Source organism: Podarcis liolepis (genome assembly GCF_965112155.1).
Source record: "Podarcis liolepis genome assembly, chromosome: 2".
Taxonomy (NCBI): domain Eukaryota; kingdom Metazoa; phylum Chordata; class Lepidosauria; order Squamata; family Lacertidae; genus Podarcis; species Podarcis liolepis.
The window spans coordinates 55,563,597-55,591,002 of NC_139555.1; the positions used below are offsets into that span (position 1 = coordinate 55,563,597).

At 43.0% G+C, this 27,406-nt stretch overlaps 2 protein-coding genes across 8 annotated transcripts; one reads left to right on the forward strand and one right to left on the reverse strand.

Annotated features, from left to right (window-relative positions):
- Positions 1–5,127: 5,127 nt before the first annotated feature.
- On the forward strand, positions 5,128–13,910 carry GNPDA1 (glucosamine-6-phosphate deaminase 1). Of its 2 annotated transcripts, none has more exons than XM_083487929.1 (7): positions 5,128–5,280; positions 7,397–7,526; positions 8,328–8,429; positions 9,843–10,025; positions 10,559–10,743; positions 11,165–11,339; positions 11,866–13,910. In XM_083487929.1, exons 2-7 carry the CDS (start codon positions 7,403–7,405, stop codon positions 11,961–11,963), a joined length of 867 nt encoding a protein of 288 aa, XP_083344055.1. In that variant the 5' UTR covers positions 5,128–5,280; positions 7,397–7,402; the 3' UTR covers positions 11,964–13,910. The 2 variants fall into 2 exon arrangements, with proteins under 2 accessions (XP_083344055.1, XP_083344054.1); XM_083487928.1 differs by lacking the exon at positions 5,128–5,280 and adding an exon at positions 5,947–6,090.
- Positions 12,361–25,791, reverse strand: RNF14 (ring finger protein 14). Of its 6 annotated transcripts, none has more exons than XM_083487902.1 (9): positions 25,180–25,791; positions 23,364–23,515; positions 22,426–22,588; positions 19,563–19,714; positions 17,535–18,035; positions 16,584–16,812; positions 15,522–15,694; positions 14,471–14,601; positions 12,361–14,112 (listed from the first exon to the last, which is right to left on the reverse strand). In XM_083487902.1, exons 3-9 carry the CDS (start codon positions 22,577–22,579, stop codon positions 14,061–14,063), a joined length of 1,392 nt encoding a protein of 463 aa, XP_083344028.1. In that variant the 5' UTR covers positions 22,580–22,588; positions 23,364–23,515; positions 25,180–25,791; the 3' UTR covers positions 12,361–14,060. The 6 variants fall into 6 exon arrangements, with proteins under 6 accessions (XP_083344028.1, XP_083344027.1, XP_083344032.1 ...); XM_083487901.1 differs by having other exon boundaries at positions 25,156–25,791; XM_083487906.1 differs by having other exon boundaries at positions 17,535–19,112; positions 19,301–19,714; positions 25,156–25,297.
- Positions 25,792–27,406: the final 1,615 nt, after the last annotated feature.

Below are 27,406 nucleotides of genomic sequence, written 5' to 3' on the forward strand. Positions count from 1 at the left end.
TGCCACCAAGCAGTGCCATCATCTGAACAGACACCCCCACCTCACCCAGTGATTATAATTTATAACCACATCATTCGGACTGTGCCAGAATCCAAAAACCAGTTAACTCGCCCGAAGAGCAGATAAGAGAGTAAGACAAGCCACACTAGCCTGCTTGCTTAAGTCCCCTATTGTATGGCCAAGGCATTAAGCATCTAGAAAACGGTTGCCCATTTTACAGATGGAGAACGGGAGCTAAGGTTATCCTAAGGACAATCAGCATCAACAGTCATTAGGCAGCTCAGACTGACAATTACACAATACATTGTAATTACGGTGCACATAGCCAGTTCAGAGCCTGGCTTGACTTCGTTTGATCCTGTGAATCCCTCCAGGTTTCCTGTTTATATAAAGTCAGGCCGTGGGAGCTCATGGCGCAATTTAAAAAGTTCTAGGTGGGAGTGAGGTACCATTCTGAATCTCTGATATCACATCCGCTCCTCCTTTAGATCACAGGAGCTGCTGCAATCCAGGTTGGTGTGCTCCCAGCTCACAGTTTGCCATCCCTTCTGCAAGAGCATACAGTGGTACCTCGGGTTAAGTACTTAATTCGTTCCGGAGGTCCGTTCTTAACCTGAAACTGTTCTTAACCTGAAGCACCACTTTAGCTAATGGGGCCTTCTGCTGCCGCCGTGCCGCCGGAGCACGATTTCTGTTCTTATCCTGAAGCAAAGTTCTTAACCTGAAGCATTATTTCTGGCTTAGTGGAGTGTGTAACCTGAAGCGTATGTAACCTGAAGCGTATGTAACCCGAGGTACCACTGTACTCAGAAGGTAACATAAAAGCGAAGCCTTCAGTGTGGGTCATTCCAGCTTTCTTCACCCATATCAACGATTTTGTTCTGGGGTTTGTACAAGTGGAAATTTGTTAAGAAATTAAAGTCATTGTTTTCTGTGAAAGTAAAACTCTCCCCCTCCCATACTGAAACATCATAAAATGCCATAGGTACTGAAATACAAACCAAATTGAAAATGTTATTAAAAGCATTTACTTTACAAATCAGATTCAAGTATTCTAGTATAAAATATTTCTGATATTTTCAGATTCCTCTTCACCTGCTAGTTGTTGGCTTTTTTATAAGTTGCTGTTGTTTTATTAAAAAGAACTATGAAAAGAATAAATGATATTTTCGTTGATCCTAATAAAACAGCCTTTGCCAATCCAATGCACTCTAAATGTTCACCTGCTAGCTGTTGATTCTACCTTGCCAAGTGGTCAGCTAAACTACCTGATAGATGAGGAATTATACCTTTGATTTGTCACTTTTCATACCAAGAAAACTGGGAAAAGGGGAGCTTGAGAGAGAGAACAAATGAAAACACTAATGAAGTCAAAGACATTGGAACCTGTTGTTCACTATCACAAATGGCTGTCTAATAAATTAGTGACACTGACATACAGCATATACCTCTGTGGTTATTTTTAGCCATGCCTTTTCAATTGTGTTCTAGGGAACTCGGAGGTTCCTCCCAAACATATCATGGGTTCTTCAATGGAAGGATGACAAGCGTTGCAGAAAGTCAAGGGGTCCACTTCTGATCTTCCTCTGCAATGCACAGCTCCAGGGGAATATTGGTTATACAGTGGTACCTCGGTTTATGAACTTAATCGTTTTAGAAGTCCGTTCTTAAACTGAAACCATTCTTAAACAGAGGCACGCTTTCCCTAATGAGGCCTCCCGCTGCCAGTGCACTTCCACCATTCGGTTTCCGTTTGTAGACCGAGGTAAAGTTCGCAAACCGGAACACTACTTCCGGTTTTGCAGAGTTCGTAAACCAAATCGTTCGTAAACAGGACTGTTCTTAAACCGAGGTACCAGTGTACTATGATGCACACTCAGTACCTGCTCCAGTTGTTGCATCTTCTGAAGGAATTCTTCATCTTCTTTATTCACAATTCATTGTATAAAGAGATCAATGACAATAAATAGAAATCAACAGGACCTAAAAATGGTTAACTTTGGCTAGGTTCCTCTTCAGCTATTTAGTAATCAGATATGGCAGATTCAATACAGCCAAAGTCATGTGTTTCATGTGTCCTGTTGATACTAATAGAAGATTTACGGCCCCTTCCTATGCATGTTAACTGCAAAGTCTAGTGAATTCAATGATACTTACTCCCAAATAAATGTGTACAGGATTGCAACCATATGCAACTTTTCAGCTCCCTCAGTGTAACCAATAGAATGTAGCTGCACTTAGCTTGTCTGGATCATAGGATTTAAAATTAGTTTTGAAAAATCTGACCCCATTGGAGCTCTTTTTCTTGATGCTTTGGTAATTTGAAAGAAAGTTGGTAAAAGGCTGCCTTGTTGGAACATCAGGGATGAAAGTATGAAGTTGGAAACATCTCTTGAATAAAGGCTGTCTCTAGTCATTTGCTTTCCAAATATGGTATGAATTATCCAGGAGCTGTGTAACCAAACCTGATGATAAACATGATTTTATACCTGCTAATTTTCAGCAATTAGTAACAAATGGGTTTCTGACTTGATAAGAGCAAAATGCCTGGATGTTGTCATCTGAAACTGCTATGCAAGAGAATTATATTGTGTCTGTTATTTCCTGCAGTTAGGAACATCACATGTAAAACAGCTTCCAAAGTACCGTTAGTCTGTACCTTCCTATTTCTATGTTTTATTTAACTGAATTTTATATTTATTGTTTGCTTAGCAAGTATACGATAGCTTGCAGAGCAAAGGAAGGCTGGCGTACAGTTATAACATCAATCATAAAATACCATAAAAGCAAAAGAGAAACCATCACAAAACCAAAACATAAGCCATCATAAAACAAGGATCAAAATACAATAGCTAAAAACAAAATGTAGCCCCTTTAAAATGACTTGGCAAACAAGAAAGACTTGACCTGCTTTCAAAAATATTGTAATGCCAATGCCAGTCAAGTCTATCTAAGGAGGGTTTTCCAAAATTAGAGTGCCACCAGGAAATGGCTGTCTCCTTCATGCAAGTATAACGCAATACACAAAGAGACAGCACTTGGAGAAGGGCCTTAGTTGAAGATCTTAAATGCATGAGCAGGACAGTACAGTACAGTGGTACCTCGGGTTAAGTACTTAATTCATTCCGGAGGTCCGTTCTTAACCTGAAGCACCACTTTAGCTAATGGGGCTTCCCACTGCTGCTGCGCCTCTGGAGCACGATTTCTGTTCTTATCCTGAAGCACTATTTCTGGGTTAGCGGAGTCTGTAACCTGAGGCGTATGTAACCTGAGGTACCACTGTATAGGAAGAAGTGCTCCTTCAGGATATTAACGGTAAGGACAAAAAAAGTTCCTTGATTAATAAGCCCAAACCCAAGAAGGGCACCCTATTATTGTAATGTTGACTTGATAAGATCACAGTCCCTATGTGTATGTGACTTTTTCTTCATTGAGGTAATCAGTATAACCTATTAAATGCCTTTTTCATCCTCCCTAATTTTCCTGCAGAGGTGAACAAACTGAAGTTGTATTAAAGTATCATACTAGGGTTGAATGTATTTACAGTAGGGCCTTGAAGTAGCCTGCCAACACCCAGACATCTTCCTCATCATTTAAAGTCTCCTTGCATATATTCCTACATTTCAGGTGGTGCTGGTCATTCCAGAATGACATGTGACTCCTTTATAAAACATCACCAGAATAGAACTTATTTGCATATTTATCCATATAAAACTGTATAAAGAAGTTTTCTTTCATAAGGAAATGTGATGGCAGCATCTTACTTTATTTTCCTCAGAAGCCTATTAAAATTCAATGAATGGCACAAGAATTACAGTAGGAAGTGCCCACCTGAGAGGAGCCGGAACTGAGTTTCTGTGATGAAGAAACTCCCTGCCTGTGGTGATGTTTTTCTGGGTGCTGTCTCCCTCCATGCCCCCTACTTCCATTTTGTTTCCATCAGCCCAAAGGAAAGGCTGCAGTCTGCCTTTCCCCACAACCAACTGCTGAAGGCACATTTATGGTATTTCTATTTTTACAATTAAAACGGCTCTTTTGCACAGAAATGCATTCGCACAAAAGAGCAGTGTTAAAAATCAAGTTTCCCTTGCAGGTGGTAGCTTTTATATGAGAGTGAGTCCATTGTACATTGTCAGAACATCTGCTTGGGATGTCTAAGACTCAGATTCAGTCCCTAGCATCTCCAGGTAGGGCTGGGAAAGCTTCCTGTCTAAAACTCTACACTGTCAATCAGTTTAGTACAAAGCTGAGCTGGATGGCCCAATGCTTTGACACAGATAAAGTAGCTTCCTCTGCTCCAAGAGCTATTGCTGGAAGAATCCACTGCGGTCTGCCTGGTAACCCATTCCTATGCTGGCCATTGAAGTTTGTCTACTTTGTACCAACCACTTACAAAGGCAAAGTCCAGGCTGGTTGTAGATACTGTCAAGAGCTTTGCCTGTTTGCACCCCATTAAGACTGTTTAACAATCTTGACTGTGCCAAATTACAGAAACTGCTGCACTAGGTGTGTCTGTTTCATATTGATGATGAGGATGGACAGACTCAGTAGGTTTTCAGAATTCATATAAGCTTGTAAAACTCCTTTGGACCAAAGATTTAATTATGAACAAACAGTCTGAGCTTGTATCAGATACAGCAATAGTAATCAGTGGTTGAAGGGCTAGACTAGCGCCTTGGGAGATCAGGGTTCAAATCCCCACCCCGTCATGAAATGCACTGGGCAAGTTACTGCCTCTCAACCTAACCTACTTACCTCACTGGGTTCTTGCGAGGAAAAAAAATGGGGAAGAAATTTGTTTCATTAGTATTATCTGACAAGATTTACAAACCAGCCTCAACTGATGAAAACCTCTAAGCAGTTTCCAACACCTTCGAGGAAATAAACAATGAAAACTTAGAAAAGTGGGATGGGAGGGCAAACCGAATGGAGTCTCCTGGGAAAGGTCGTGGCTGGCTGGCACATCGGAGCTGAGCGCTCGACACACTACACCGTTTCGTCGCCAGCCTGGCCCCGCTTGCAAAGCAGAAGTGCCTTCGGCTTTTCCCCCCCAAGAAGTGCTGAACTAAGCGGAAAGGAGGAAGAAGTGCGAAGCTCAGCAGTTCCTGTTTGCACGGCGGCCGCAGCCGGGCGATCGAAGGGGAGGGGGCCGGGGGCGGAGCTTCTGCTCTTGGCTCGGCTCTTCTCTCCACGTGACCCACCGCCGTTCACATGACCGCCTAGGCTCAACGAGGAGGCGGGTCAGGAGTAAACTGGAGAAGTCGGGGCTGTAGCGGAACGGTAAGTGGGAGGAAATATGCCCGGCGTTCGGTGTGGGCAGCGATCCAGGATGCGAATCCGGGGTGTTGCCTGTTCCTGCATGTGTGGACGCGCTGAATGACGTGTCGAGGCGTGTTCCGCACCGGAAGATCGGTACCTGTTGCAGGACCTGGGTCTCTTGCCGGACGCGGCTGCCTTGCGTGGCTGGTACAGAGGGGTCCTTTTGCGTGTGTTTGTCTGTCTGTCTGTCTGTCTGTCTGTCTGTCTGTCTGTCTGTCTGTCTGCCTGCCTGCCTCCTCGTCGTCTCTTCTCCATCTAGTGCTCTAAAATAAAGTTCCCTTTCCCGCGGTTTGGTCTCTGACCTCTGAGCCCATGGCATGCAGGTAGGAGTTAAAGGTTACTTCCCTCCTGCAGTGGCTTCCGCTATGCCTCCTAGCAACATTCCTTTTAAACTGCTCATCCGCCTCGCGATGTGGGGGGGGGGGGTTGAAGAGAGAAAGGGGAAAGAGGGCTTTCTAAGTTTGACACGCTTACACGTAACCTGGGTTGATGGCTATGAATCAGGAACTAAGACTTGGCCTGTTTCTGATCAATCGATATAATGTGGGGGACAGATATGCACTCTTCCCTAGGTGTTGTTAGCTGCTTTTGTTGCTTAGTGGATCTAAAAGTGCCCGTGCAACCTGTTGCTTACTGCCTTCTGCTCAGTGCACTGGAGGGTATATGAATGTGTGTGTGTTATATAAACACACTCACAACATCAGGTGGGAATTGTACTGGGAAAATATCCAGGTCCGGGTCTTTGCTCATGGTGCCTACTGTTCACGCTGGGTATGTTCTATCTCCACGGTTGGAGGCCTATGCCTCTGAATACCAGTTGCTGAGAATCACAAGTAGGGAGGGTGCTTTTGTACTTGGGTTTGGCTTTCAGGCTTCCCACTGGCATCCAGTTAGCCACTGTGAAAACAGGATGGCCTGATTTAGCAGGCTCTTTATAAAAGTTTGGAACCCCTTTGTTTCACTTGCCCTTCTCATTGGGTTATTTGGAGATCCTTTCATCATCTAGCAAACCACTTTCCCCTTTCAGATCACCCCTCTGGTGCTATTTATTATGTTTTTATATATGCTGGACGCCGCCCAGAGTGAGTGGGGCAACCCAAATGGGCGAGGTACAAACAAATAATAATTGCTATTGTTGTTGTTGTTTCAAAACCTACTTCTTCTGCAAAGCTTTTCTTGGACCATCACAGTCTATGCCCTATAGGATTTTTTTTACCAGTGAACTTTGCATGAACATTGTTTCTTTCATGCCCTCTTCTGCCTCCACATCTCTTCTGTTGATCTAATCTACTCAACACTGGACATAGTACACAAATGAATCTGAAAAGAGCAGACCCTGTGCGCTGGCTTACAACCCACCCAACTTGTGCCAAATGTGTATGTTACAGTAGCAGGGGAGAAACACAGGAGGAGGAGAGGCAGAAATTGGAGCTAAAAGATGAGTGTAGATGTTGTATAAACACTTGGCAACAAGGAAGAAGTGCAGGTGTCTGAGGCATCACAGGACTAGAGTCTAGACTTCAGAGGAAAAGGGGAGGAAGTGAGTGGTGAGGCATGAACCCAAGGCTTTGATGAAAGAAGAGCATCAGCTGAGTAGATTCATCCACTGCTGCTCTTGCAGTACATGCTATGCTGTCATGTGTACTGGCAATGGCAGCTCTGCAGGATCTGAACCAGAGGTTTGTCCATCCCTGTTACTTGAGTGCCGTTACTGGAGATGCCGGGGTTGAACCAGGGACCTTTTGCATATATTTCCTCAGCCAGTGAGCTACTGCCCTTCACAGTGTACTGTTGTTGACCTGCAGGAGAGAAACCACTTTTGTGTCTGATCCTTCAGGATCACTGTTCCAAGCTGATCTCGTTTGCCCTCCTTAGACTCTGTATAAGCTGCATTTTCCCCCCTAAAAAATACCCTTATTACTGTTTTTACCTGGGAGCAGTTTTAGGCTAGCAGGCCAAATGCATCCAAGCAGAAGAAGTGCTGTTGGCTTTAGGAGGGAATGGTAGGTGGTGATGCTGCTGATAGCTTGCCACCTATTAGCAATCAGTTAATCAAACCTTTCTTTCAAATTTGCAGGTTAGCATGAAACTCATCATTCTAGAGAACTATGCTCAAGCCAGTGAATGGGCAGCAAAGTACATTAGGAATCGGATCATCCAGTTTAGTCCTGGTCCAAGCAAATATTTCACCCTTGGACTTCCCACTGGTAAGTGACAAGCCTGGCTTTGTGATGGAAGGGCTCTTACCTCAGTTTTCCTCCCCTAATTTACTTTGCTATTAATCAGCTGGAGGACTCAGCCTATATAATAGACATTCTTCTTTATATAGGGTATTTGCCATTCCTTATGAGAAGTGACTATTCTGAGGGCATCTCTATTTTGGGAAACTACTTTTAAATCAAGATCCATGGAAACTTCTTTTTTAAACACTTTTCAGTTGTGCGACTGCTCCACTACCCTCACATGCTACACATATTATTCCCAGTTTTACATAACCCCAAATCAGCCTCAAAATCCTATGGGCTATGTAGAACTGGAAGATGGGGTGCAATGATGGTGGGGGATGGCATCTTCCTTGGAATGTACAGACTATGGACTCTGTTAGATCATGTGATGAAGATTCTATCACTTAATTGGCTTATTTGTGTTGCGTCATACACCGTCCCCAAATTCCTGATTCATGTACTACCCCACTGTATATGCACAGATTGGAATCATTTTCTCTGCATGCCAGCACTTAAGAGACTCTTCCAGTACTATTGACAGAAAACACTTTCAAGAAAATGTGTTTTGGAGCTGGGGTGCCAATATGGTCTTGGAGACCTTGATGGAAGTACTGATGAGAATGAATCAGGTGGAGCTAGAACTGAGCAGCCCCACAGGCACCTGAGCTGTTGTTCTGTAGTAGCACACACAGTGATTTCTAGTCAAATGCATGCTGCTTACCATTTCTGTGGTCCAGATTTAGATCTCCCTGACTGTGCAAGGCTTTTTTTTTTAATCTCCAGGAAGTACTCCGTTAGGATGCTACAAAAAACTGATAGAATATTGCAAGAATGGAGATCTTTCTTTCAAGTATGTGAAAACTTTCAATATGGATGAGTATGTGGGTGAGTCACCTTTTTGTTGAGAACTGCAGGGGGGAGAAATAATTGCTATTCTTTGCCCACAGCATTTATTTACTGTGATCAACTCAATAAGGGTTTATTTCTATACAGTATTGCAGTGATTCAGGAAGCAAGAACCGAGCTTATGAACCAGGAAATGGCTGGTTCGCATCTCGCCACTTAGCAGCAAGTCACTCTCTCTCAGCCCTTTTTTCCCTATCTGCAATACGAGGACAATAATAACGGCCCACCTTGCAAAGATGGTTGTGAGGATTACTGAGATAATGTATGAATGCTGAAAACCTAAGAACCGTCTTTCAGAAACGAATAGTGGACTATCAGATAGCAAACTCTAGTAGCAAAGAATGAAGCACAGCAAAACAGGGGAGGGCAGACTTTGGGCTTGCAGGATCTGTTTTGTTGTTGTTGTTTTACTAAAACCTCAAGATCCACCAATCTGAGCTACTGTAGGTATAAAAGACATACAGTGGTACCTCTGGTTATAAACGCTTCGGGTTACAAACTCCACTAACCTGGAAGTAGCTGCTCCTGGTTGTGAACTTTGCCTCAGGAAGCGAATGGAAATCCCGCGCCAGAGGTGCGCACGGAGTGGGAGGCCCCATTAGCAAAAGCACGCCTCAGGATATGAACGGTTTCAGCTTAAGAACGGACCTCCGGAACAAATTGTCCATAAGCAGAGATACTACTGTAAAGTTCCATAAATACACATCCAATTAAAGATCCAGGTGCCTCGGAGTAGCTACTGAGCAAAGGGATTTGTTTTTAGTACCAGGGCTCATGGTCCTTTCATTCAAAAATCCATTCCTGCTTATCCCCAAACATTGTTAGTTCAGCAGTCTGTTTTTTTGTGGGCAGGGGTCTGTTTGTTTCACATTGCTGTTGCTTTCATTCAAGCTGACACACACACACACATATATATATATATATATATGGAATATTCATTAAATTGCTTCTCTGTGTTTTTAAACTCAGCCTTTGGGAGAGGAAGCAAGAATTTAGTGTGTGTAATGTAGACGAACATTTTGAAGCTGCTATAATCTGAATGCTGCAGGTTCTGACACTTCCCCATGATCCTTGCTTGCTGTGAATTAGAAAACAAGCTCCAAAGATTTGTTCTGTTCTGTTTGGCCACACTTTCTTATCATGGGTCCATAGAGAGTGAACTTTAGACTGCTGTGTAATGGGTGAGGAGGAGCGTGGGTCATCAAGTAGTGACATAGTATCTGTGGAGTGTGAAACTCATCTGGAGAGAAACTCATCTGCAAAACCAACAATAAAATATGCAACTTTCCCCCCTGCTGGATACTACAGGAGAACATTGGTCTGTTGCTGCTGCATTCATTTCACAGAAATGCAGGAATATATAGCCCTGAGCTAACCTTGTGTTCTTGTCAGGTCTTCCAAGGGATCACCCAGAAAGCTACCACTCCTTCATGTGGAACAACTTCTTCAAGCACATCGACATCTCCTCTGAAAACACACACATTCTGGATGGAAATGCAGCTAACCTAGAAGCAGAGTGTGAGGCTTTTGAAAGAAAAATCAAAGAGGCTGGAGGAATCGAACTCTTTGTTGGAGGTGAAGATTGAGAGGGGGCAAGGTTTGAACATGCGTGGCCATCCCTCAGTGACTCGCAGGTGGTGAAATGACCTTCATAGATCAGCAAATTGCCACACTGGCTTTTTGTTTCTACCTCAGAGCATGTGCTTTGTAGCGAAAGCAGTTCATTTTATGCTGCAACCAGAGTGATGAGCCATGAAGGGATAAGATACCAAGTGGTATACACATATTGTACAGAAGAGGCAGATAGTGTCAGTTACTTGAAGATTGCTGTGGCAGTCTAGTTTCATTATTTCTGCTTACCCTGTAGATAAATCCATTCCTTTTTTTAGTGACTTTATCAGGTCCTGGGATATGGGAGATGCTTTTCCTAAATGTTTATTAGGGGCATGTAAATTTTCACAGGATGGTTTATGAGCTAAAGTCGACTTGCAACTTCCCTGTTAAGTTTTCTTGAGCCCAATAAGCACCTAATCCTGAATCACTTTCTTGTATTCTTGATGTTTCCTTTCTTTTCGCTAGATTCTAAACATGAACTGTCTCCATTACAGGTATTGGCCCAGATGGTCATATTGCCTTCAATGAGCCTGGCTCAAGCCTGGTGTCCAGAACCAGAGTCAAGACCTTAGCTATGGACACGATATTGGCTAATGCCAGATTCTTTGATGGAGACCTCTCCAAAGTGCCCACAATGGCACTTACAGTTGGAGTGGGTACGGTCATGGATGCCAGAGAGGTTAGCACAACAGTACCTTAATTTCAGGGATAGGGAACCTGTGTCCTCCGGAAGTTGCTGAACTACCAGCTTCTATCATCCCTATTAGCAATACTGACAGGGGCTGATGGGAGTTGGAATCTTAGAGGAAATCAACGTCACACTGACTATGATGAACATTCCAATGTTGATAGCTCTAGTTGCTACTTTGCTCTCTCTGCCCCTGGTTGGCAGACACTCTCAAATATTGGTAGTATCCGCTAACTTTTGTCCCTTACTTTATTTGTAAAATGTTGGTTTTCTAAATCACATCCCTCTCTCATCTCCTTCTCCACCCTAAAATCTGTACATATTGGAGAGTAGCAAGGAACATTTTTCTTATCTCGGAAGGTGACAAAAGCCCTAAGCCTAACTGTGTTCCCTCTTGTGTCTTACAATTCAGGTTATGATTCTAATCACAGGAGCCCATAAGGCATTTGCTTTGTACAAGGCTATTGAGGAAGGAGTAAATCACATGTGGACAGTGTCTGCCTTTCAGCAACATCCCCGCACTGTCTTTGTATGTGATGAAGATGCCACACTGGAACTTAAAGTAAAAACTGTGAAGTACTTTCAAGGTCAGTAGCTTGGTAATGAGGATGAGAGATGGTCACCTTGTGTGTAAACAGCCGTTAAAACACGGAAGTGAAATATGGTCACTCAAAAGGACTTTACAAGAACTCCCCCTGGGTTGATAAGTACGGCTCACTGCTCACCTGTTTTATCTTTTGGGAGCCTTAAATACAAGGAGAATCTTCTGAGACCATAACATGCAATGCAGATTGTTTTGGTCCATTCTCCTATTTGGAAAGCTGTTACCTCACTGGGGAGTCACTAATTATTTTTCCTTTACTTGCTGCTACTCTTTTTTAGAAATGTTGAGGAGTGCAGCTTATATTTTTTAAAGCTCCAAGGGGTGTACAGTATACTACTATGAACTGAAAACATTTCAACTGGTAACCACCCCAAGCTATTTTAGTAGTGACTGTAAGTTTAGGCAGAATGTGAAATATTTCCTTTGAAGCTACTGCCAGTTTTATTGAGGGACTCCTCTAATATCTGCATTAGAACTAAGTGTCTGCTGTTTTGTATCAATTAATTCAGGTTTGATGCTTGTTCACAACAAACTTGTGGATCCACTATACAGTATGAAAGAAATGGGAGGAGAAAAAAGGCAGTCCAAGAAGCCATATAGTGACTAGCCTCTTATGATTTGGACCAACTGGTTATGCAGTCCTTAAACTCACATGGAGCTGGTTGAAAACACCCTGTCTTTGTATCTTGGGAACAGTCGGCAGCAAAACATGTTATTGGAAAATATCATTTTCTGAATGGTGAGGTAGTAGCAACGGATGCAGCTACACCAAGCACTGTTCAGCTGCAGAGCTAACTGTCAGTTTGCCCCCTTTTTAAAGACCAAATGAGAAAACAGAGGCTGTCTATTCTCCTTAACAGAGCACTGCATAACTTAAGGATTACCGAGAAGGAAATCTGAACCTGTTATCTGTTTGCATAACAAAAAGATGACCTGTAACCAAGAATGGAATGTGAAAATGTGGAGCTTTTGCTACTAATTTTTTTAACATTAAAATCCGTACATTTTTCCAAAACAATCAAGTTGTATTTATTCTGTGGGATTTGGAAAGATGGATTGAAACATTGTTGGGGGCTGACTGGGAACTAAGGAAACATAATCAGAGAAAGCAAGAATTGTAAGTCATCCAGAGAACACAATTTTTTAAAGTTTCCACAATTCTGTAGTGCATCATATACAATAACTATATAATTCCTCCACTTCTAAGTCCTCCATGGTGCCAAAACATCGCCCATACCAGTGACCAGCCTGCTCTTGAACTCTCCTTACTATTACTGCCTGGACTAGTCTTCCCCAACCTGGCCTCCAATGTTTTGAACTAAAACCCATCAGCCCCAGCCAGAACTGAGTAATAATCCAAAACAGCTGGAGGGCACCTGCATGGGGAAGACTGACAGCAGCTTCTGGGGATGCAGGATAGTATATAGTTTTTGTTTTCTGTTTTGGTTCCTTTTCTATTACATCAAATATCATACTAGCAGTATATAGCTTGCGTGAAAATTAAGGTTGCACACCAAAATTCTTTAAATGTACAGTGCACTGATTTTGTCTCTTCACAATGGAACCGTTTCTTCTTTAATTCCATCTTTTGGGATAATGCAGATTTTTAGTGCATTTCCAGGATATACATCTCTTTCTGCAGCAGAAATAAACACCTCCTTGACTAACTGCAAAGCCTTCTCCAGAGACAAGGACACTTGCTCCCTATTTTGCAAGTTCTTGAGGCCAACCTGGTTGTCAGGCAGAAGCTGCCGCCTCTCTCACACAATCCTAAAACTAGCGTGCTGGCAATAGTTTGAGGACTTAATTGTGCCAGTGCATCATTTAGCCGTAAACTAGATTATCTAGAGGCAGGTGTGATGGTGAAAGTGAATTTGTATGTAATTTTAGTATATATATGAAGCTATTTTATAGCACCTGTTGACCTTCAGTAGGGTGAGCTAGTAGGATGGCGAATATTTGTATGCTGTGTGGAAGTTCAGCTTCAGAAATGAATATGGGAAGAGTCCCAAAAGTTCAAATAACCTCACTGTTGGAAAGTGCTTCAGGAGGTGATGAATGAAAGGTAAAAATCAAAGAAATCATGCTCTCAGGTTCATAAGCCAGAGAGGATCTCCACTCCTGCTGGAATAGATTCTAGCATGATTGAGTTGTTGTTCTAGCATAAGAACCATTAAGGAATCCCTGATTTTATAGCAATGCACATTTATAATGCCACTTTCTCCTTAGTATGGGTAAATAACAATAATAATCACTTTCCACTTGTTTCAGTGGCAGCAGAGACATTTGCAAGAACTGGCATTCTAGTGAGTTTGATCTATTTTTTCAAGGTGCAAGGATCTGAAAATTACGTAGGATTTCAAATCAGCCTGTGAATTTAAAGTGGGAATAGAGTACCTCTGGCCTACGGGCCATTTCTCCCCTAGCCACACCCACCTGCACCACACTTGATGCCAGTTGAGTGACAGGCGGGCAGTGGCCTGTGGGGTAAATTCCAGCCCCCTTGCTGGAAATGGTTCCCCAGCCCCAGTTTGAAGACTTTTAGTGATGACCCCCCCCCAAAAAAAAGTTCTATATTCATACTCTTTCAGTGCGTATGTATACTCTTCTCAAATGCCAATGTTTAAGTACAATCTTGAACACATCATGGGTGGCACAACTTCATTTTTCTTTGATTTCTTTCACTTTGGAATCTGGGTACAGACTAGCCCTCCTCCTCCCAGAAGTTGCCATCATCTTCCCCACCTCGAAATAGCCTGAAACACACAAGAAAGCAACTCTTGAATCAGGAAACCATCCAAACGGACCTATACATAACAAGACATGCACTCTGAGGTTCAGCTTCCTTCAGCTCTTACTGAAGGACCCATTCATACAGATGTGCTGAAAAAGCACATCTTTGGATTCCAACATTTCAGGCAGCACGTTCTCAGCACAAACAAAACTCGTATATAAAGCCTGGTCACCAAAAGAGAGCATGTCAGAGAGAAGGCTGACTAGGTAATAATCTGCGCTGAAATCCTTCTAGGTTTCAGCTCCTGCTGATCCAAATAAACTGGCCCCAAATGCAGTTGATGTAACTTTACAGTTTCAGTATTGCAGAAGTATACATACCGATTAAAACAGGGAGATGCTGGATCATTAAAGTGCATATATGGATTTCCTCTTGGCAGAGAACCCATACAAAGCCAACAGAAGTACTGTGTACAAGCAGTGCATGTCATCTTGTTGCAGCCATCCAACTTCTGACAGTGGAGAGAAAGAAAGACACAAAGGCAAACAACTTCAAGTATCAATTATGTCTTATGCCCCAGTCATCTGTGCTGTAATCACAGCACATTCAAAAATATGAAACTTGCTGATGCCCTTCTAGGGAAAATTAACTCTGCTCTCTCACACACAATCACGCAGGATTTCAGTTTAAGATCTTTCCACAGGGGGTGGCTGTGTTAGTATATTGCACAGAGAGAAAAACACATGCACAAACAGCTTGCAATTCTTCTCGCCCCAGATGTACACACACACACACACACACAACTTAGAAGAACACACCATGCATCTGACAAAGCAGGGTCTATTTGATGCTTATGCTGTTTAAATTTGTCTAGGTTGAATCCAGACTTGGGCATGCTTAGAGTAGACCCACAGAAATCAGTGGGATTCAAATTAGTCATAACTAGCCTAACCCCCACTGATTCTAATGGGCCTACTCTAAACATGACTAAGTCTGAATTCAGGCCTTAGGGCAGATCTACACCACATGTTTAAAACACATCCAACACACATTTGAAGTGCATGGCTTCCCGCATAATGGGAATTATAGTTTCCCTTCAGAGTTACACTTCCAAGCGCCCATGTCCTAATGCCAATAGAAGGGGACACCCTTCCTCTCCTTCTGCCTTCCTGGGTACATCATGTTCCTTAAAAACTACAAAAGCCAATTTTCTAAGTGTGTGTGTGTTCCAGCTTTTGAACCCCAATACCAAAGCTTCAAGGGAAATCTGGCTTTGGTTTAGTCTTTTCCCCACAAAACAGACTGTGCATGGGTGCTAAAGAAGGAAACATTCAAGGTTCTAAGTTATTTGCCTATAAGAATCTGTGTTAGTATCCGTAAAACAAATGCCTTTGATTCTCTGAAGCATTTCCCCCTCTGCCCTGTTCTCACCTCTATAGGAGTCCCACAGCAAGGACAAGATTTGGAATTCTTTTCCAGCCACTCTTTGCTGTCCATTTCCTCCAGTGTCTTTTGAATCACCCTTTTCCCGTAGCGCTGCTCTAAAAACTTCTGCGTGGCCTCGTCTGCTTCAAGGTACTCCTTGCGCAGGTCTGCTAACTTCTCTGAGGGAAACAATAGAATGAACAGAAGGCGCTGATCAAGTCTGCCAAAACCGAACTTCACAAACGTGCCCAACTCCACTTCTCAAACAAAACAAATGCCATTACCGGTCAGCTTATCCCATATGGAACAATCAACAGGGGTTGTGAAGCAGCTGAATCATGGGCAATCAACGGGTTCTGAATCAATTCCACCACCGAAACTGATTTCCAAAACTATTGATGTACATAATTAGTTCAGGGCTTATTAAGAGCACTGAGCTAATTGAGGAGTTGATTACAGCCCTTCAGCCCTCTCTGTCTGGCTATCAGGGCTCTCCCCAAGCTTCGCCCTCTTTCTCCAGGCAATGCCCCTCAATGGCCCTGTTTTGCACCCCGACTGTTTTTACCTGGATCGAGTGTGTCTGAAAATGCTCCTGGCTTACCTGGGTAGAAGATAAAGAGGAGTGTGTGGTGTGTGTAGAAAGTTGCTCTACTGTACGAAGGTAAAATGTACATTTCTTGCTCCACCTTCTTCTGCCTCTAGCCCTGTCAGCCACTGTCATGTGGCCTTTGGAGGGTTGGAAATGGAGCCTTCAGGCCGGAAAGTGTTTCCCCACCCCACTCTGGTGCACATCTGACTGTACACAACAGAATCTCAAAACTAGAGGCAGTACTTCTTCTTCTAATGGGGTGAAGAGGCCAGTGGAATGGAGAGACAGCAGAAACAGTGGGACGAACATGTTACGCAGAAGACAACAGAATAAACTACATCCTTCAGAGAACTCCACTTAAATGATCCTATGGAAATAATATCATCAAAAAAGTGTCTACCTCAAAAGGCGAAGAGTACATACATTTAACATCCAAACATTTCACAGTTAAAAGACTACTTTTGTTGAGTTCAACTCACCTGCAGTGACTTTACACCGGGAGACGCCATGGTAAGTCATCTTACACAACGTACAGAAGGCATAATTGCACCTGGAACAGATGCCCATCGTGCCAGATGGTTCCTGCATTACAGGTGTTTGGCAACATGGTCGTGGGCAATATACCACATCAGCCATCATATCCAAGCTCGACTGGAGCAGCAGGCGGTCGTAACGTGCAAAGAGTTCCTCTTCCACCAACTCTTTTACCTAAAATGAAGGTGATCAATAAAATTTAGGGTTGGATCCAACTACATTCTAGTCAAGAGTAGATCCACGGAAATGAATGAACCCATGAATGAATGAACCCGTTCATTTCAATGGGTCTATGCTGAGTTTGACTGCCATTGGAGACAACTCACAGTGTTGATGAGTTTCAACTATCGGAAAAAGAAGGAGCCTGCAATGGCTTTATTTGCCTAGCAAGATTCAGTCATGGCTTTGCTAAGAGAAGCAAAAGACACACTGCTGAGGTATTCATCAGCTACTTTCTAGTTAGACCTGTTGCCTTTTCACAGGAGCTTCAGCTAGCAGATCATAGGAGAGAGCAATCAGTGCCCAAGACAGCATATCTACATGTGTTCCAGTTATTCCAGTACCAGACCAAGTCAAATTCCAGACAGCATCAAAGATTCGCAAAAAGCTCCAGGTAGCACACCCATTCCAAATTACCGTGGCCATCTACCTAATAACTCATTGCAGAAAACTAGAAACATGGATTTAAGTTTGTGCTTAGTCTAAGTGCAAATCTATTTTACAAAACTATCGTCCTAGTCCTTTACAGCCACAAATCTTTTGCATTGAAGTCCAGGCTTTCCTCTTTGGGTTAGCGCCTATCTATTGTGGGGCTGAGAACAGTGCTGCACTTAAAAACAAAAAAATCAAACTCTTTTTTTTTTTTAATGGATTGCCATAGAAATGATTGTTGTTACCTGCCCAGGAGTAGCAACGGAAGGACATTTCGGTTCTGGACAATTCAAGTAGTGGACCTCACCATCTTTGATTTTAATTTCAAAGTAGTCCTTCAAGCAAGCCCTGCAGTACACATGCCTGCATTCCATAAAGTACATACATTCACTTCCCAGCTTTTCAGAAAAGCAGACATTGCACGTGTACATTTTACTGTTGAAGCACTTTTGCCTTTGGGCCTGATCAAAGTCCAGAATCTCTCTAATCAGGCTGGACAGAGACTCAACATCCTGCACGGCTCTTGCATCGAGGGCTTCTTCATGCGCGGCTGCGGCTCCTGCCCCATCCTCTTTGCCTTTCCTGCTTTGCTCTTGTCCTTGGTCACATATCTTTGGCTCATAGGGCGAGCTGATGTTCAGATATGTAAGTGTTTCTTCCTTGAGAAACTGCATCCAGGCAAACAGGATCACACAGCCTCTGTTTTCTTCCCATAAGTTGTCCAAATGCTTACAAAGCGCAGAGAGCTAGAAGAAAAACAAACGGCAGGGACGTGAGAGCATCTTCTACACTTCCTGAGATCTGCATCGTACTTTATCTTTTAAGAAAGCATACCATTTCAAGATTAGGGGTTGGATTCAAGTAACGGGTCCCACTAGCAGAAGCCCACACAAGGAATTCCACTAGTGAAACAAGGCTTTTCTCTCTCCCCCACCCCCGATTAGCTGGGGGGTGGGAGTCAGAAGAACCCCCAGAATAGCAAATGGGGGAGGAGACAGCAGATTGTTCTATCTGGAAAGCTGAAATGCTTGCGCTGACAAAATGATTACCATAGCACCATGCTGAATTCCTTCCTGGGGTTGGAACTCAATGTAGTGCAATGGAGCATTCTGTTGAACAGAAGCTCCTAGCTTAGCGCTACAGCCTTAATAATATAGTAAGAATTTAGAGGTCTCCCTGACAGCAGCCACAGCATAGGGTGTAAAATACGTGCAATTCCAGAAGCAATTAAGTGTCCTTTGTATTTATATTTTATTTATAAAATGCCAGATGTAATAAATACCAGGGCAGTGTACAATGTTAAAACATAAAACTTCATTCCACTAGCACGTTACATTGGTAAAATGTAAGCTGGAAAGCTAGAGAGAATTTGGCAAGACTTCTAGTAAAGAAGAAAGCAGTCTCATTTGGCAATCCACTGTTGTTACTGCAATAATTAATGGAGCTAAGTTCCACTGATTTCAATGTCTACTCTGATCATGACTTACATTGGATATCACCCACACACTTTTCTCATGATAGAATAAACTAAACCAAAATGTACATACCTCTCTCACTCTTTCATAAACAACTATAGTTCTAAAATAAAAGCTATTTCTTTAATGTAAGGCAACAGCATCTAACTCTCACTTTCATGAAGCATTTTTAGTGTTATTGATGTCAAATGTTGAAACCCCTTTATTTCCTGACTTGGGTCCTAAACATAGAGTAAGAAAACCTTTGGAAAATCCAGTGTTCTGATAAACTGGATTACTATTTACTTGGAACTAAGCATGGGGCACAAAGTGAGTTTGGATAACTAGAAGGCTGGGGACTTTGCTGTACTCACACCATTTTTAGGAGAGCACAGTTGCTCATCATGTGCAGTGTTCATACTGCATGTCCCACATCACACAACAACCCTTTGTGTGCAGAATATTATGGGTGCACATATATAGATGACGTAGAAGGGAAAAGGAAAACCACCATTTATGGTAGGATTTTTTAAAAGAAGAAGCAATGCTAATCATGCCGAAGTTCATTGGACATGAAGGGTTTAGAGCAGCTTTAAGAACAATTAAAAACGTTTTAAACTCACACCATCTGACTTTAGGTATGACAGTGATACATCTAAGAAGTATTAATACATTATTCTTCCTAGCTAGCTCTTAAGCTTCTTCTAAGTAGTTTTTTGTTGCTGCATCCAGATTAATAACCAACCACGATATTAATCATTAACAAGAAATATTACCATTCTGGTGAACTACACAAATTGTTAAAGATCTGTATCAAACCTGTGCCTGAGAAAGCCACTTGCTACTGAGGGTGAAGACAGGTGGGGAAGTTGACGGGTAGTCTGGTGGGAATTCAAAATGCAGCACAATTGGAGGCAAAAAACAAACTCTGCATTCAAACTTGCTGTTCTGGAGATTCTCTGTCAGGTTGCCTAAAAAAATAAAAATCTGAGTGTCAGGAAGAGGCAACAAGCTGTGCTACTACCTAACAGAATTGTTTGATATGGTTTCATAAAGTTTCCCTTCATCTGAAATATTTCTGTTATAAAACTAGTTCACACAGACTCTACTGAGATGTGTCTGGATTGCATGGTCCCTCCTTCCAACATGTTTTTTAATTCTCTCTTCCACTTCCTGGTTCACAGTAACCATTGCTTGCTGTGATGTTAAGCAAAGATCATGGTTATCACTAACCCATGTTTTGTCTCCAAAGAATGAGATACCCACTCGGTAAGTTCTAGCTTCCAACAGTGGTTCTGAGGCAAACTGTAGTTAGAAGTAACAGTCATTGGCCCAATGCAGACATCGCAAGAAACTATGTCTGAGGATGTGAGCCTGCAATTGTTGCAATGTCTGAACCAGGCCTTAGCTAAATAACATGTCTCTAAACCAGTGACAGGGAAACTCTTGTCTTGTGGGCCAAATTAAGCCCAGCAGGTTGTTTTGGCCAAACCATACCCACCTTATTGTTGACAATAAAATATTTGAAGCCCCAGAAAGAATTCAAGCCAGGGATGCAAAGGAAGAATTTTTCTTTGCAACCTCAGCTTGAAGTTTGACTCACCTAACATTGTATGGTGTCAGGTGTTGGGCTGGCCACTCCCAGATCTGGCTTTCTGTTCCCCATCCCTGCTCTAAGCAATAGTTGAAGCCTCTTAATTCTTCTACCACTGTGATTAGAGCAGGGGTAGCTAATGTGGTACCCTGTGGATGTTGTGGACATTATCATCCCTGACAACTGGCAGCGCTGGCTGAGGGGGATGGAGGGCTCCATGTTGGCTACTCCAGGCTTAGGGGAAAAGCCCATTCCTTTCTCTGAATTCCCCAAAGGGAGAATGGTTTAGATCAGGCTTTCTCAAACTCGGCTCTCCAGATGTTTTGAGACTACAATTCCCATCATCCCTGACCACTGGTCCTGCTAGCTAGGGATCATGGGAGTTGTAGGCCAAAAACATCTGGAGGGCAGAGTTTGAGGAAGCCTGGTTTAGATGCTCCTGAACAAAACAGAAAAGCCAGACAAGCAAATTCAGCCTAAGTAACACTGTCATCCCATACAGTTAGGTGCATTCATACTGGTGGGACAATTTAGTTGTGCACATGATTTCAAACTAAATAAATGTATGCATAAAATATTTCAGAAGGGAACAACATGATACCAACCATATCTAGTAATCCACAAAGCTTTCAAAATAAGGTAATGGAAAACTTTAAACTAGGATCTTAAGTTCAGTGTCTATCTTCTATATCTTATTAGGAAATTGTTCCTCCCTCTTTTGCTCTGTAAAAAGAACATTGCAAAATGAAGAGAACGGTAGGAAAATGTTGTTGAGCTCACAATCTTAAAAAAAGCATGGTTCTGTCAGCGGCAGCTGTTTTATAAACATAAGCATCATTTCCAATGCTTATACGCAATATTAGACAGGAGGCTTGCTTCAACAGCTCTCTTTCTACCAATTAATATTTCAAGAACTCTTCTAAGAAGCTCTGATGAAAGATACTACACAAATGAAAAATTAATAGAAAAGCACATAATTTTTTAAAAAGAAGTGTGAGGTTCAGTTCTTTAGGTGTAAGTAAGCTTCAGTCCTCTAAGTTGCTATGCCAGCTAAGATACAGGCAGGGTGAAACACAATATTGTGTCAATGCAACATCTCATTCTGTGCTGGCATCACACCAGCACAACCATATTCAGTCAAAAACTAGGGAGTTGCCTTCTGCAAGGACTTCTGCTTGTGCTATGGGGCTTCCCCTCCATTCCCCCTCCCAAAAAACCTGAAATGGAGAAGGGGATTTCAGGGGAATCCCTAGAACAGTGTGCAGGAGGAGGATTGATCCGTCTGGCAGGTCAAAACGCTTGCCCTGATGGAGCAACTGCCTTAGCCCAATATTGATTTCGTCCCCAAATAATCCCACTCTACGGAGGCCATTTTATTTTGAAGACAAAGCTCTGTGATTATGTGTGATACAAGCAGACTGGGATCTCACATAACCTGAGCAGCTTTCTTGGCAAACATTCAATGCACCTACCCCCTTATAGAATTTACAGTTAGCTAAATGTTTTAGGGCTGGTTCACCTTCAGGCCCAACATGTAACACTCACACAACCTATACCAGGGGTCCGCAATTTTTTTCAGCAGGGGGCCAGTCCACTGTCCCTCAGACCTTGTGGGGGACTGGACTATATTTGGGGGGGAGGGGAATGAACGAATTCCTATGCCCCACAAATAACCCAGAGATGCATTTTAAATAAAAGGACACATTCTACTCATGTAAAAACACGCTGATTCCTGGACCATCCTCGGGCCAGATTTAGAAGGCGTTTGGGCCTTAGTTTGCCTACCCATGACCTATACCAACAAAATGTGTTGCATGATCTAACCTGTATTGCACATACTTGCCCCCATCTATCATATATCCATGGATGTGGCATAGCCATCTGCTCACACCATATATTCGCCAGTATGGGGGTGGAGGTAGGGAGAGCAGGTGATCCCAAGGCTTGGTCCTGTGCAATACCATGTGAAGAATGAACATATCAGGCCACTGTGCAAATCAGCCCCTACTTCTTGAATAAAGCACTTGGAACATACAATAGTATTGCAATAAACTCAAAGAAGGTAAGTATCCACAGAAATGGACTCACCACTCATACATATGGTGAAGCCTGGTGGCAATTCCACAGAGATTCTAGTTTCTCCTCCTTGTACAGACTGCGCTCTCTTGAATTCATCTTCATCATAGATACTTGCCAAAGCAAGTAGCTCATCTTCCTGAGCTTCTTTGTCCTCTGAAGACATTTACAGTTCCTGTGAATGATGAACATATCCCCAGTATAAATTAAGCAGACTTCTGTAACAAGAATGGTCTATTGCAGCATTAATTCAGATCATGCTTAGGGCAATCTGAGGGTGATCGGAACTGAGAAAGAATGAGCCGTCACTGATAATCCTGGCTTCTGAAGGGATTGGCCATAGGAAACGAGCACATGTAACCAACAAAGCAGGACTGAATGGGCAAGAGGGTTAAATAGGGATTTCTGCACTGTACCCATCAAACCTGCCCAGCAGCAGATGTCACCCACCCATTAAGGTGATGTCATCTGATTGATAGGTGGGCATGGTTCACAAAAATTGTCTTAGGGACAAAACTGGAACCCAGCAAGCCCAAGAGGCTCAGTGGTTTAAACCACAGCACCACCCGTGTCCATTACAACAATAGTAGGGAGGAAGAAAGCAAGACTAGAAAGCAATGGTTTTGTAAGTTTAAGCACATGTAACTTAAATACCCTCCTATTACTTCCCTGCTTATACCTGCCCCTACTTCTCTCTTCCTCTGTTGTGACTCTTGTGTCAGATTTTAAATTTGTAAGTTCCTTGGGGCTTACATATCCCCTCATACTTGATAAAGTGAAATGCGCACTGGTGACAGCACAGCAATCTTTTCTTAAAGATACATTAAAAATGCATTTTCTTCCATCAAAATAATTATTTCTTAAGCTACACACAATAATACACAAGCAACTCCAATGTGTAATGTTGCTGATTTTCATTTTAGCAGAGGAATGTCGTAAGAAATTGGTACCTTTCTAGTTAGTCACATCAGTAAGGCCTGATCATCAAACTTGTTTATCCACTGAATATCTAGGGCAACAGGAATACAACTTCTTGCTGAAGACAATGGCATTGGTGTCTTAAGTGGTCTCCAGAGGATCAATGATGCTTAGTGCTTGTTTTCTGCAGAAAAAGAAATAAAAGGTAAGAATCCTGAATTTCAGGGGGTTGGACTATTTGACACTCATGGTCCCTTCCAACTATACAATTCTATGATTCTAACATTACTTCTACTCTGCTAAAATATAAAATTCCTGGTGGGTGCTTTCAGTCCCACAACAGGGTTTACTGAATTTAGAAAGGCTCCACCCTACTAAACCAGCAAACCCATTTAGTAGGAGTAATTCCCATTGCAGTTCAAGGGACTTATTTCTGAGCAGGCACATATAAAAGTGCACTATAAATCTGACTAGTTTTTAACTCTACAGCACGTTCCAGAGCATATACTATGTTAAAAGATGGGATTGTATCCAATGAAGTTGTTCCATTTGCACAATGACTTTGGCATGTGCAACAAGCCTTGCTGCCCCTTTCCTTCCTCTTGCCCCTACCCAAAAAATACGATCTGGAGGATTGAGGTGAACCCCAAAACAGATTTGAGGAGCACATGAGGGGTGTTGCTCTGTTGTGCAAGCAGAAGTCCTTGCCCAAATGGGATGACATCACTGGATATAACCCTTAATGTGTAGACAAAAATCAAAGTCATAGTGGTGTAACAGAAGGCAACAACAAAAATCTACTACAAACTCCTGCTCCACGTCAGAAGAAAATGGAGAACAAGGCATTCCTGACAAATGCCTACACAGTGTCTAAAAACCCTTAGCTTCCCTTAGCTACTGCGTAGGGCTGGGCGATACCTGGTTTTCAACATTGTGCTATATCAACCATGCGATATACTGATTTATCATAATGTCTGAAATGATGAAAATAAGTAGAGGCCAATGGAGTCATGTCCTGGAAACTGCTACTACTTAGCAGCCTAAAACTGATACATTTTTAACTACCTTTACCATATTGATAAGACTGTTATTATATGGAACAGCAACAGCGGTAGCAGGAATCAGGAGAGAAGCGATGACCAGCTTCAGTTTTTCCCACATCGTGATTTTTTACATAGCACACACAAAACATTGTGATTCGGGATATATTATGAAACACTTATCACAATGTTGACTACTAACTGGTTTGGGACAATATATCGCCAAACCCTACTCTCGCATAATCCTGCAAAGTGTTCCCTTGACTGCAATGGCTCTCAAGAGCCAGATGCCCCGTGTCCTTAAAGCATTAAGGGAGAAGTAAACAAAAATAGCACAAATGCAGAGAAAGGATCGGGGAAACTGCATCCTTTTGGTGTCAGTGACACTCAAAATGCCAGCATGTCGGACTTTCAGCTATAGTAGCTGGGGACAAAAGAAGCAGGTGTGCAAATCATTAGACTTCACTGTTGGGGGGGGATGCATTCCCCCCCCTAACCAGGCTACCATTTACTCCAGGTTAGTTTCCTAATACAGGCTGCGCTTAGCTTCCGGCCAGACCCCGAAGAGTCTCGAAACCTGGGCGTGGCAGACCCCGCCGGTGCACAAGGAAACGCCGGAGCCGCGCCAGCGTGCCTCTCCTATAGGCAAACCCCCCTGCCAGCTCCCGTGGCCGCTCCAGCCTCGCCAGAAGCCCCCAGAAGGCGCCGCCAGGAGCAGAGCAGGGGCGTCGCTCGCCCCGCAGGCAGGCGCGCGCGGAGACCCCGGCCCCGACCCGTCACTCACCAGCCGAAGCGGCCCCTCCCTCACCTAAGTCGCCTGCCCTCGGCTTCCGGGTGCGACTCCTAGAGCGGCAAGGAGAGAGATAGAGGGAGGGGAGAAGGGTAGAGAAGCCGCACGGCTGGCAGCCTACGGGTCATGCGCGCCCTTCGGCTTCCGGTTTGACTGGAGGTCTCCATCTTAACGTTCTTGGAGGGGTTGGAAGTTAATGGAGCGGCAGCCGCGTTCGTGTCCGGCTGGCCGGGGGAGGGGAGAGGGATCGCCCTCCCGACCCCAGTGAGAACTTTTTGGCCGCTTTGGAACGTGGGTTGATTGCAAACGTGTTTGGCAAGACGCCCTTTTTTGCCGAAATCAGTTTAACTTGTCGTAAATAACCTGTGTATCTTTTTGGGTGTGTAGTTTGGCTCTGCTGCCTCTTAGCAGCAGTGTGTGATTACGGCGCGACATGGAGATCCGGGTCTGTGACGTTGCGTTTCGCCAACAAAACAGTTGAATTTGCTGAAAGGTGCGATCGTGGCATCATAAGCACCTTTAAGTGGTGCTTAAGTCATTCCCTTTGAATTCGGTACGATTTACACCCTACAAGCAAGTGGGGTTAGAACTGCAGTCTAAACTGTTATTAATCGCAGGGCGATACCACATACCCTCCCAACATTTCTCTGATGAAAATAGGGACATCCTATGGCGCTGCGGGTTAAACTACAGAGCCTAGGGCTTGCCGATCAGAAAGTCGGCGGTTCGAATCCCCGCAACAGGGTGAGCTCCCTTTGCTCGGTCCCTGCTCCTGCCAACCTAGCAGTTCGAAAGCACGTCGAAGTGCAAGTAGATAAATAGGTACCACTTCAGTGGGAAGGTAACAGTGTTTCCATGTGCTCTGGCACTTGTCATGGTCCTCCGTGCGCTGAATCATTGCAATGAAAGAATTTAAAGTGGATTGGTAACCTTTTCCTTCAAAATTATTGGAAGGGCTTTGTATGCCAGCTTAACAATTTAATTTGGTACAGGGATTTTATTTTCAGGATAAACAGGACCTAGTTTTGCACCTAAACTTTTAATTGTTCTCCCGAGATGTGAAGGAGGAAAAAGGAAAACACCGATATTCTGGGATCACATCAGAAACAGGGACAGCTTCTGTAATTCTGAGACTGTCCCTGGAAAGAGATGCTGATATTATAGATCTATTGAAATGGTCCACTGATTTCAGTGGCTTCTGTCCATTAGCCATACTCAGAGAATATTCAATGATATTAATGGACATGACTAACAGGTCTATTAATTTCAGTGGGAATAGTCTGCTTATAATGTAACAGGTGTACTCAGAGCATTAGGCATGTATCAGCCTCAACGCACACACATCTTTAGAAGGCTAGTATAAAACACGGTACAACATTCACACATCTGTCCTGTTTCTCTCTATGCAAAATGGGACGTATAATATTGGTCAGGTTATCTAGTGCAGGATACAACTGCATGATAGTTCTTGTTGTTCAAGATTAACATTTTTCTCCACAGATGATTATAAGGGTATCAAAACACCAGATGCATACAGTAGTTGTAATGAAATGAATACTACTGAAAAGGTGGGAAGAATGAGTTGGACTTCATTGCAAAAGGATCTGTGAAAATAGATGTAATTTCAGTTAGTACTATTTCTCCATAGAAGCAGCTGACTGCAGGAAACTTTTGCCATTGGGTTACTGTAAACCTCATGCCTCAGGATTCTCACCACCAGAATTTTATTGGAACGACTGCTTTGGATCACTGATGAACAAATATTAACCCTGCACCTAAAAACATTTCTGAAATAAAGAGGAACCCCCCCTTTTTGCTCCTTTTGCCTTAAGCAACATGCTGAAAGCAGCATACTGTTCCTAAGCAAACCTTTACACCTTAAGATGCTTTATTCTATTGCTGCAACCTTGTATATCAGCTATTCTCCATGACTTCCCATTCCTTTTACCAGCACCTTGTATGTTTACTCCCACCTTTTTCTTCCCTTGCATATGCTGTCTTTCCCCACATTAAATATTCCCCTTCATTCCAGTTTGGTTCTACCTCTCACCTTTTCCAAATTTCTGAAACACTTGGGAAGAACACACCCTATTTAGCTCTAACATTACATACAAGCCCATACATAAATATGGTAAGATTAAATATTTGTATAGATGTACAGCAGTATGATTTCATCATTTCATGCACAGTGAAAAGCATTTTTTCCCCCAGATTTAAGGAAACTTGCACTATTCCCCGCCCCCCG

Bases quoted from the DNA above. Each gene is read 5' to 3' on its own strand.
- RNF14 (XM_083487902.1), bottom strand. From the start codon at position 22,579: ATGTCTTCAGAGGACAAAGAAGCTCAGGAAGATGAGCTACTTGCTTTG. The intron at 19,715-22,425 runs GTGAGTCCATTT...TTATTTTTTTAG, and splicing joins CTTCACCATATGTATGAGTG to GCAACCTGACAGAGAATCTC. The intron at 14,113-14,470 runs GTATGTATACTT...TGTGTGTTTCAG, and splicing joins GCATCTCCCTGTTTTAATCG to GCTATTTCGAGGTGGGGAAG.
- GNPDA1 (XM_083487928.1), top strand. From the start codon at position 5,983: ATGAATGTGTGTGTGTTATATAAACACACTCACAACATCAGGTGGGAA. The intron at 10,026-10,558 runs GTGAAGATTGAG...TCTCCATTACAG, and splicing joins AATCGAACTCTTTGTTGGAG to GTATTGGCCCAGATGGTCAT. The intron at 11,340-11,865 runs GTCAGTAGCTTG...CAATTAATTCAG, and splicing joins AACTGTGAAGTACTTTCAAG to GTTTGATGCTTGTTCACAAC.